Source organism: Charadrius vociferus, unplaced genomic scaffold (assembly GCF_000708025.1).
Source record: "Charadrius vociferus isolate BGI_N301 unplaced genomic scaffold, ASM70802v2 scaffold163, whole genome shotgun sequence".
Lineage (NCBI taxonomy): Eukaryota > Metazoa > Chordata > Aves > Charadriiformes > Charadriidae > Charadrius > Charadrius vociferus.
The window spans coordinates 15780083-15790826 of NW_009648332.1; the positions used below are offsets into that span (position 1 = coordinate 15780083).

At 39.9% G+C, this 10744-nt stretch overlaps 1 protein-coding gene across 1 annotated transcript in view; it reads left to right on the forward strand.

Moving 5' to 3' along the window:
- The window catches only part of SLC44A3 (solute carrier family 44, member 3), a 38577-nt gene that overhangs the window by 19559 nt on the left and 8274 nt on the right, over positions 1–10744 (forward strand). The window contains exons 10-11 of the mRNA XM_009884905.1: positions 3420–3576; positions 6116–6199. Of these exons, the coding sequence (XP_009883207.1) occupies positions 3420–3576; positions 6116–6199 (241 nt within the window). The remainder of the gene's footprint in view (positions 1–3419; positions 3577–6115; positions 6200–10744) is intronic.

Sequence of the window (10744 nt, forward strand, 5' to 3'; positions counted from 1 at the left end):
GGTAATGGGCTGCTCTTTTCTTCTCAACAATATTATGTTCCTCGAGCTTTAGCGATTGATTCAGCTTCAGCAACTGAATGCTGAAGCGCCAAGGGTTCATTTAAGTTGGCTTGCTTGAGAAAGCACAGGAAAGAAAAGCAGTTTCACTGACTTACTGGGTTGTGCGCTGCAGTGCGTTTTGGTACCATGCGCCATCTAAAGCCCCAAGGCAAAGACACTGTCCATATCTTCTTCACACAGAACAGGGAAGCACCTGTAGAAAACACCGTGATGACATTTACTGCTCTGTTAGGGTCTTCCGCTTTCCAGCTATTTTTTACTGCTGCAGGAACTGGCCACAGAGTACAGAAGGTTCCTGAACCCGATTTTATTGAAATCGTTTTGTACATCTACTGTCGAGCTCTCCTCTTGCTTGCCAGGTGGCACCTACTGTGTCGAGAGAGTTGTGCTTGGAAGGGGGAATGCAATTTTTCTGCGGCGATGATCCCTCTTCCTGGCCGTCAGGCTGTCAGCACAGATCCGCAGAGAGGCAGAGCGGTGCGGGAATGGGGAGAGGATGGCGACCTGCAAGAACAGTCCCACTATCAAGGGCAAGGGTTATCTCAAGCTGTTCCAGCAATTCGGAGCTTGTCTGCTGTGTGTTTTTAATGTATTCCCTGGGGCAGCATCATAAAGGCATGTCACAAGAGTTTGTTTATGATACCTCACAGAGAGGCTTTCTTCTTGGTGTGGAAGTGCTCCGAGGAAATGGCACGGCCTTTCCCTGCGGAAATCTCCTTCCCCAGCACAGGCAGCAGCGGCCAACAGCCGCAGCGGAGTCACGAACGGGGAGGGCAGGGACTCTTTTTAGCTGGATTCGCTTTGCAGGTGACATACGTCTGACCCGCAGTACCACCACTGCAAATGCATTTTGCCGCCTTCTGTTTCAGATGAAAAGTGAATACGTGAAAGGCTTTATTAATTTAATAAAATAATGAGAACTTTTTTTGCTTAATGATTACTTTTTATGACTTGTGAAAAGCGCTTAGTCTTTTAAAAAAAACTTCTTTGTCACTGTTGCTGTTTTACATGGGGGTTTATTTTCATGTTGGTGTGCTTAGGTGCGTATTTACCTTTTCAGTGAGATGAGGTTTTTCCCCTCTCTGGAATTAAAGGGAAGTGGTATGGTCACTTGACCCATGGCACAGGCAGCACTGTCCTGTCTGTGTTTAAGCTTATTCAGTAACTCCAATGCATATATGTCACTGCAAAAGGTTGAAATTAAGGAAGTATGTAAGCATTTGAAGGATTGGGGTTTTCCACCTGACTCTAAGGTGTTCGGCACCACAACTTCCAATAGATTCAGTGAGAGGTGAAATATATACATCTCCCAGTAAGTCAAAAACCCAGGTTTATGGATTTGCACCAAAGTCATTGAGAGATGAACTAGGACCAAATTTTTAGCAGATTCCCCTTTCCTTTTCAAACACATCTGCAATATTGATGAGCATCCTTTGCCCTATGTACATATGTGACCTAACCCATGCAAAAGAGACATCAGCATGTGTGTAGTCGGGCCTGTCCCTTGTGGATTTGAGAGCAGGTAAAAGGGTAGTTGGAAGTTCATATTTACTTGAGGAATATATGGTTAGTTCCTTAATACTTCTAAAGTATTGTAGATTAAATCTGTTTTTAGGCAGTCTTTGAAACAGATGAGGCAGGACTGAAGAGAACTATGAGCACAGCTCTGAAAGAAGGACAGGCTTTTAAAGAAATGCTTTTTTTCCCCCTTTCAAATGTCTACGTCTTTTGGGTGTGTCAAGATTACACTTTTTTCTTCACACAAAAAAAATTGGTTTTAAAATGAAAGCTGAGATTCACGTGCAATCATTTGATTCAAGGAGCTCAGTGTTAAGAAAGATACTGAGTGTCACAGAGCTCACAAGAAAATAAAGACAATTGGCAGCACTGAAGAAAGAAAATTATTAAAAGATGATGTGGTATTGAGTGCAGGTTCCCAGCCTTTTGGAATAGGAGTGTTCTATATAAATCAAACAATCCCATGGTGATATAAAATAGGAATACCAAAGAGGAAAAACAAGCTGTGGCCCTACTCAGTCTTGTAACCAGTTCTGTTGGGCAGATTCCTGCTTTTCCCTGATCCCTTGTGTGTGCACAGTGGAGTCGACATGCACAGAATTCAATGCATAGTATGAGCTGCCTACACAACCTCATGCATACGGTGGACTGTGCTACAGTCCATTCAGGTACAAAGCTGAGTGAAACTTCAGCCTTAAGGGTAATTGGGTGTAGGTGGATGATTGAACCAATCTTGAGCTTGTTTACAGTCACAAACATCACCTGTTGTTGTGGTTCACTACCTGTTTTCCTATGTTTCCTACCCCAAGCTGGAATTACCAGGAGAAATCTTTGTTCTTTTTCTAATCTGTTTGGAAGCAAAGCAAGAAACCTTGTCAGGCCCAGTTCTTGTGAGAATTCATTTACTAGGAAAAGAAAGTGTGGAAAAGCATCCAAATGTGTAGAAATTGATGTAAACTTCAAATTTTGATATTCATGCTCATTAATCAGTCCTGTTAAAAATGTCAAATCCTTTCTTCATTTTTCTCTTCAGTAGCAAGTAAATTATTAACACAAGAGTAAACTTTATCCTTTCTGTATTTCTTACCTTTGGTTAACATTTAACTTGCAGAAACCTAATCTTTTCTATTCTGAGATCTGTCTGAGACTGTTACATGTAAGGTAGCGTACGAGGGAAGAGGCAACAATGGTACTTTATGGATGGAGTAACTCACCTATATAGCAAAGTCTGTGTTTCTAACACAGAAACCTGATGACTTAAAAAGAAACAAACCCCAAACCTCCCTCATTCAGTATAGAATTCCACTATCCCCCAAGCTGTTCCCCTCGTTGTAAGACCAAAAATAATAAATGCAGCAACTGCTTTGCTGGAATTTCCTATTTAAAATAATGTGGTATATTCACATATTTAAATACAACTTCTCAGCTGCAAAGTATTTAGTGTTTTGAATGGGCTGCAGTGATTCTTGCATACTGTGATACCTATCTTGATACACTGTGTATGATTTAAATCCTTGCTGAAGTGAGGATTTAATAAAAATATATTTATAGAGCTTTTTAGCCCCAACCAGTTGCTGTCTTGTCACTGCCTTTCTATTTTTTAATTTCTTGTGCAAACTATTAATTTTTCAAGATAACTGAGTTTTTGAAGGAATCACTTATGCTTTCCTTTGGACTAAGGGGAGCATTCAGATGAAGTTAGTAGGAAAACTGGAGTTGTTCAAGTGGGAAAGGAGATACCAAGCTTAATTCTTTAAATTTCCAAATACTGAAAAGATACAGTGTATATCTTCTTAAATAAGTTTCTAAAACATATTAAAATTATTTGTTTTTCTTTCTAGAAATAAAAATATCCCGCCACCTCACCCAGTCCTGTCTTCCATATCAGTTCTTTTTTGCTATCATCTAGGAACTGCTGTAAAAGGCTCTTTTCTAATCACAATACTGAGAATACCAAGGATTGTTCTCTTGTACCTTTATAATATCCTAAAACAAAAGGTAGGTATATACTTCTGTAACCGTGTAAAAATCGTAGTTAAAAGGTGAAATTTATGGAAAAAAATTCTTGCTTAAAAATGGATGATATGGTGTGGATTTTATATTTTATCCCATTTTCTTCATTAAGAAAGCTTTTCCATGTGCTTTCTTCTTTTTTCTCTCAACTCAGATATTTTTAAAAGCAGAAAAAAAACAATATTAAGACTCACCTTTATTTAGTGTTTATGTATAAAGGCTTTTATGAAGGATAAAGGAAAAAAAATTGGCAGAATGCTCTATTTAAAATATTTCAATCACAAATTTTAAAAACTCAAAAGTAAGAACATTATTGTTGCATATAATATATCTTATAGAAAAGATTTCATCTGCCTTGTAATATGAGTTTATAGAAAGAAAATATGAAATAAGAGCTATTCCAGAGATTTGTGGTGAATCCAAACCACATCTTTTAGGATATATAAAAAATTATGGCTGTGATGTTTTGATTGTTGCTTGCCTTCTTTCTGTCTCTCATGCATCTCCGCATCTCTTATCTGCTGCTGGAAACATACCATTGCAGTTGGTTCTGGAGCTGTGGCAAGGAGAGAGGGTTGTCATGACTGTACAGCTTTGATTTTAGAGGACAATTTAGGCAAAGTTTTTAAATGTAGGTCTTTTCCTCAGAGTTTACCTTGGCCTTGAAGTATGTTATGTATAGTTATGACAGGGTATTTACATTGACCATCCCTGGTACCTGAGGCGTGTGTGAGGGCTAGGGTTTGTGAATGCTTAAATAAAATCCCCTTGTAATAAGATACTTGAAAGATGTGTAAATGTCTGGGTTTATGGCACTTTCATATGAAAGCCTTGGTTATAAAACTTGGTGAGTTGTGTCAACTAAAGTAAGCCTTTGTTTAAAGATGACAGGTGGAATGAGTTGTGCTAGAAAGAAGGTAGAGTATTTTCTGCCTCTAGAGGAAGTGGAGTAAGTGGACTTGTTGGGGACACCATTTTGTAATCTGAATAGCTGTAGAAGATTTAACTAGCAAACAAAGATTATTTGTGTATATAGCAGTGTGCTACAAGCTCCCTTTGGTCCAGTTGCCAAGCATTCAGCTGAGGATATGACATGACCCATAGCGGTAACTGCTCCTACAGAGGCTACAGAGTGCTCTGGCCAGCTCATGTCCCTAGTCCGCAGAAGGATCCCCACACAAAGTAACCTTTCTCCTTCCCATGGGAGACAGGACAGGCTCTGGCCCCTTTCCATTGGGGATCTTTCCATAGAGGTCCAGAGTAGTGGTACTTAACGACGGAGAAGTGACGCTGCGTAGAAGTAGAGCTCACCCAGACTTTGCCACCCTTGCAAAAAATGCTGCTGTTTTCTGTGAACAGGAGGAAAAGTCAGGGGTCTGCAAGCTTGCAGGTAAATTCAGATGTTTGCTACACAGCAGTCTTCAAGCAGAATCGGAGAGGAGATTGCAGTTGAAGTCCCTTGCTCTACATTTTTAATAAAGAGTACTTACTGAGATTAATACATTTTTAGTAAAATCATCTCTGCAGCAATACAGAGCAAGGTTAAAGTATTTGTCTGCTGTGAGGATTTTGCATTTTGTTTGTGTGTTTACATTTTAAGGGAATAATTTCTAGAATATTTCCAAGGAACTTCTTTGGAAAAGACTTGGGAGGTATGTGGTTTCTGCACGAACAACGGTAGTTCTGGACACCTGAGGTTTTCATATAGTGACTGGAAGATGTATGCTTTCCAAAACAAAACAAAAACATTCTTACCTCTGGCAAAAGAAGGTTAAAGAGACCCAAGTATCACTGAACTGGGTTTCCTTTTGCTGACAAAAACAGCCAGTTAAATTTGGAAGGCTGCTGTGGCTACCAAGATGTCTTTTGCTTGTCTTCCTTGGTAAAATCTGCATGTGATGAATGGTTGTGAGGTCGTGATGTGATGGGGGTGGAGGCAGGGGGAAAACAACACTGAGCTTTTCTGCTCTGTTTTTAGTTTGAAAATAATATATGTCAATGGTCTGTTCTACCATACGCTTTTTCCTCCTGTCCTGAAGAATGAATGTATGCTCTGAGTCAATGCACACACATATGCATTTAAGTCCTTCTGCTCATCCTTTTATTTTTGTTCATTGGGGTACTGGTCATTTCAGAACTTTCAGTCATTTGATAAACAAAAAAGTTGAAAATCTGTCAGTGTACTCCCTGATCACTGCATAGTACCGTAAGGGTTACTGACTTGCCTGCCTGTTTGTTCTCCAGGCAGCTGTTAGCTCACAAAGCTGCTTGCAGAACTTATTTTCTTTTCCCAGAGAAGAATCTTCCATCCACAGGAAGAAAAAAAATATGCTTAGCTCATCAGTCATTAATACTGAAGGGTCTGAATTAAAAACAGTTCCTATAATCCAAAAGGAAGTATCTTCTGCCTAAGTGAACGCTTTATTGGAAGAGTCGGTCACCTGTAGAGCAAGTTTTTCTAAAATGGCAGTTTTGTTTGAGTCTAATTCTGTGTCCAGTAACCAAAGATTTCATTTTATTGCAGGAAAATGCATGCGCAAAGTGCCTGTTCAAGTGCTGTTTCTGCTGGTTTTGGTGCCAGGAAAGTTGCTTAAGATACTTTAACCAGGTACACTCTGTCATCTCTCTGTCGCTCAGCCACCTGCATACCTAGTCTCGAAGCCCTGCGTGTATGCGCGCTCAATTCGGCATGACTAAAGCAGTGCCCAGTGCATGGAAGCCAAAATTTCCTGCTGGCTACCTAAACTAAACAAACCAGAAAGTCTTCAAGCGTAGATGGAAGTTGTTGCAAAGAAACAGGGAATTGGCAAACGTGCAAGGTGCAAGATTTTGGAAAACTTGTTAATACAGCATGAGATGGCCCTTTCAGAGGGCCACTTGCTATTTCTAAAGGTGAGAAGACTTAACGTTTTGTTGAGCTGTGCCAGACAGACAGCTGAAATACAGAAGGTCCAGGTGGAAGGAAGCAATGAAGAAGTAAGAAACCCACCTGGAGATAGATGCAGTATTTTCCACCTGAAAGTCCTGAATAAAGAAACTCAAACTCCTGGCTGATTTCCATTATCAATATATCTGGGAATATGATCCGTGATGAAAAAGCCAGATGATATAATATCCTCTTTCTTTGAAAGACATCTTTGTTTTGTTAGCAGTTTTGTTTCAAACGTGGTTTTATTGGAAATGGATGATTTCTGACATAAAGCAGTTTTTCATACACTTGACTCCTGCTTTTTCTGTCCTTTTCTCCAAATGTTTTCCAGCTCTCTATACGTCATTGTAAACAGTAAATTTTTCTCTTTGTTAGTCCCCTTTTGTTATCTCTGGTGGATGTGGTATTCTTAATGTGAAAGGGAATCAGATGTTCATGCTGATTCCTAACTCTCTGAGCGTTGCTTTCTTTGTTCTCATTGCTGAGGGCAGCAGTGGAGTAAACAAGAGAATTCTGACAAAGGCTCTGACTTCTCACCTCTAAAGTAGGTACGTAAATTAAGCTCAATCTTGGACAACTGAGAAAAAGTTTTTCACTTAGTTCAGCCTAGATTAAATGCTTGTGCAGTGAAATCTCGGGTTCTAGACGATGAATTTTCCAGACTTACATTTTTTAGGTAGATCTTACGGTTGCGGACTTGGTGAGGGATCCGGAGTTGGTTTTGACTCCAGGCTTTCCGTTTGTAGTCACCCTTTCCCCTTGGCTTCCTGCCTTTCAAAGAGATATCCAGCATCCTAGTGTTTACTTTCTCCAGCTGTTGTATGCCATGTAATTGTTAAAAGAAGAATTAATTACTGTAATGTTCTTCCTTTTGTTTCAGAAAGGCTGTATTGTAGCTCATGTTCCCTTAAAAGATTTCCTGTTTCCTGATCTATTGTAGGCAAATTTCTGGTTTAGTATGACTTGTGGGTTTTGACCGAATGATCATAACACTGTGTTTGCTGTATTTGTACCATCTTTTTGGCAAAGCTGATGGCGTTCCATGAGCTCCAAATCCAGAGCAATTTGGGCAAGGGTTAGAGGAGAAGAAAAGCGAGAACATGCTGTAAAATCTTAATAGAAATTTTGTCTGTATGAAGGGGTAGCGTTGGTCTCAAATTATCGCATTTCATAGAGTAATTAATGTATCTAATTACTTTTTTCTCCTTTTTTTTTTTCTATAAAGAACATGTTCAAGCCTATTTCTTCAATTTTGCAAAATCTGCGGCCAAACATAAAAAAGGGGGGGGGGGAAATCTGCAGGTTCAAGCAGCTTAACATATGGCTTGATGAAAAGAAGTACTGTGCTCTTAAGAGCTCTTTCTGAGATCAGTGAAAGCTGTTGGGTACAGCCTTGAAATTTCACATAGGTGTTGAACATAGACTTGAGAGCAGGGCTTGGGAGGGGTTAAAAATTTGCTTGTACCTAGGTTTCTAACATTTTGAAAGTATTTTTTTTGGTTCAGATTTTGATTTTTGCGTGAGTTAAAATTACTGAAATGTGGAACAGCTGTAGCAAAAGTTGGTCCAAAGCTTGTTTCCTTACTATATTTTTGCCTTTTATTCCAGTATTACTTTCACTATGGTAATAAGTACATAATTACCTGGAACTCTAAAAATAAACAACAACAAAAAAGCCTTCCCATCACTTCTGCACTATTTTCTTCAACGTGTTGTTACATTGCTTAGATGATTTAAATTCTTTCTGCTCCTTCATTCACAAGTTTAATCAGGATTAAACAGAGCCCTTTGTTTTCTCTCTGGGGAATGTGCAGAAGAGAACCAGGTGCTGGAGGAAGTAACACTGGTGACAAAGTGTGAGCTTCTTTCTTCCCATGCAATATCAACTGAGTGCTCTGTTATGATGTCAAGAGTACTTTTTGGGCTGAGATGCCATCTTGCAGGTGGGATTTAACACTGGCTTTGATAGTTGCATACGTTCCTGAAGTGCTGCGTTCTCTGCAGGCTCAGCTAAGTTGTGTTCAGCTCTCCTGGAACTTAGCTGAAACCAGGACAAGGAAGGTACCCTGTCACCTTCCCGTGGTGACAGAGTGCTGTGCTAGATGCTGACAGTGGCTGGATTTCCAGTGGCAGTTTTTGGAGGAGGGGGAATGTAAACCCAGCATCCTGTGCAGATTGCAATGTGGATAATTACATTCTGCCTTCCTAAATTTCTCTTGGATTTGCAACTGGATCCTGTGCTAAACTGTGGTGTAGTGTTGCTATGTGCTGTTAAACAGTTCACTCCTTAAGCTGTTCCATTTCAGTCATGGGCAAAGTGATTCATGTGTGTGTATAATCCATTAGTAACAATTGTAAAGCACTCTGGGTTCTATCTGGATGAAAAGTGCTTTGTGACTATAAAGTCATTATCCTTACTTGACAGTTCTGTTTGCCAACACTTGTCAGAATTACCACAGATTTTTCATCTTCTGGCTCTGATGGTTTCAGTATGTTCCAGATAAACATATCCAATCATCTCCAGTAAAATCTGGGAGGTTGAAATTTCTCTTCCGTAAAAAGAATATACTGTTTTTTTTTAATGTGGTTTGGGAGCTACAAGGTCTGTCTGTCTTGTGCTTTCTTAAATTGTAGTGGTAGTCTTAACTTTTGATACATGAAAGCACTTGCTTTTCTTTTTCCTTTACAGCCGTGTTGCAGTGACTTTTTTTTTTTTTTAAACAATATATCTATTTCAGAATAGTTTTGCTTTTCCATGTCTGCTTAGGGTTCATCTGCAGCCAGTTGGCAAGCAACCGCTCCAAAGTGCAGCACATGGATTTCGGAAGGAGCTGCTGAGCAGTATGTGGTTTCTCTATTTTCATCGGCGCCACTACTTGCAGCGTAGCCTTCCGGGCCCTCTGGTAGCCATGACTGAAGCCGGCAGTGTGTTAGCCCACATTTGCTGGTACTGAGAGCCTTCACTTGTACTGAAAGCCAGCAACCATCTAGCATAAAAAAAGCAGAAGCAAGTCTGTCTAGTGGTCATGTATCTGTGGTGGCTGGTTGTCTCTTAAACGTTGGATGGAAGCCTATCAGGAGGTTGTCGTTAAATGCCTTGTGGAGAAGTGAGCTATAGATAAAACCAAAATTCATGCGTGCTAATGTAAGTACAGTTCTCCTCTGCGCTGCCAAACACATTGTGCCTCACCCCAAGTACTTCTTTTTCCTCCAAAAAACAATACTGCGTTTTAATGTTACTAGCAAAATTGCTTCTGGATGTTAAGCTAAATTTTCAATCATTTGAAAAAACAGTAGGCTAAAATGTTAATCTTTGGTGAAATTGTATTTTAAATATGTTTGTTTTCCCTCTGGAGGCTTTATGTATGGGATAACAGAAAATAAAATTTCTTAGGTCTTTACTCGCTCTGTAGGGTGAACCATGTAGGGGATAGAGATGAACAAGAGTGGCTAATTCTTGCTTTAATACCTTTCTTCTCTCTCCTATACCATTAATAAAAAAAAAAAAGAGAAAGAAAATAAAAGGTAATGAAGCAAGTGACCAATAATTCAGTGCTTTTAAGCACAGCAATTTATTAACAACTCTCTGGAAATGTTCAGTTTCGTTTTATTTACAAAATCCCAAATGAGAACATTATCGCACTAACTGCAGAAGCCACTGTAAACCGCTCCAGTAATGATGTAATCATGATGAAATGGGCCACTTGAAGGAGAATCTTTGTGGTCCAACCCCTGTGGTTGAAGTGGAGCCCAAGCGTAGCAGTGTGATGCTGCAGGAAAGGACACCCAACTGCTTTCCAAGGAAAAAGTTGTGTTGGTCCTACCCACTGCATGACAGCCATGGAGAGAGTAAATGAACACAGAGTAGAAAGGAAGCAAGGACAGTTGAAGGACAAGATTTTCTCCAGTAAGTCCATACTCCAGGTGGAATGGAAATAAAGGAAAGTTGTGCTTGTTAGACTGCTTGGGAAAATTTGAGAGGCTATTGAAGGGTTTCTTACAGATGGTAATTAGCCTAAGAATCAAAAATAACTGCTTCTGTATTAGCTGTTTGCTTATTGGTCGGAAATGGGGGAGGAGAATATTGTCCATGCGTTTGTCAACCGTAAGACAAGACCTTTTAGTTAACAAGGCTGCAGAAAGGGCAGATTCACTCCTGGAAGGTATGAGATTAAATACTTGCACCAGAAAGGGGGGGGGGGGGGGGGGAAAACGCGCGGGGGG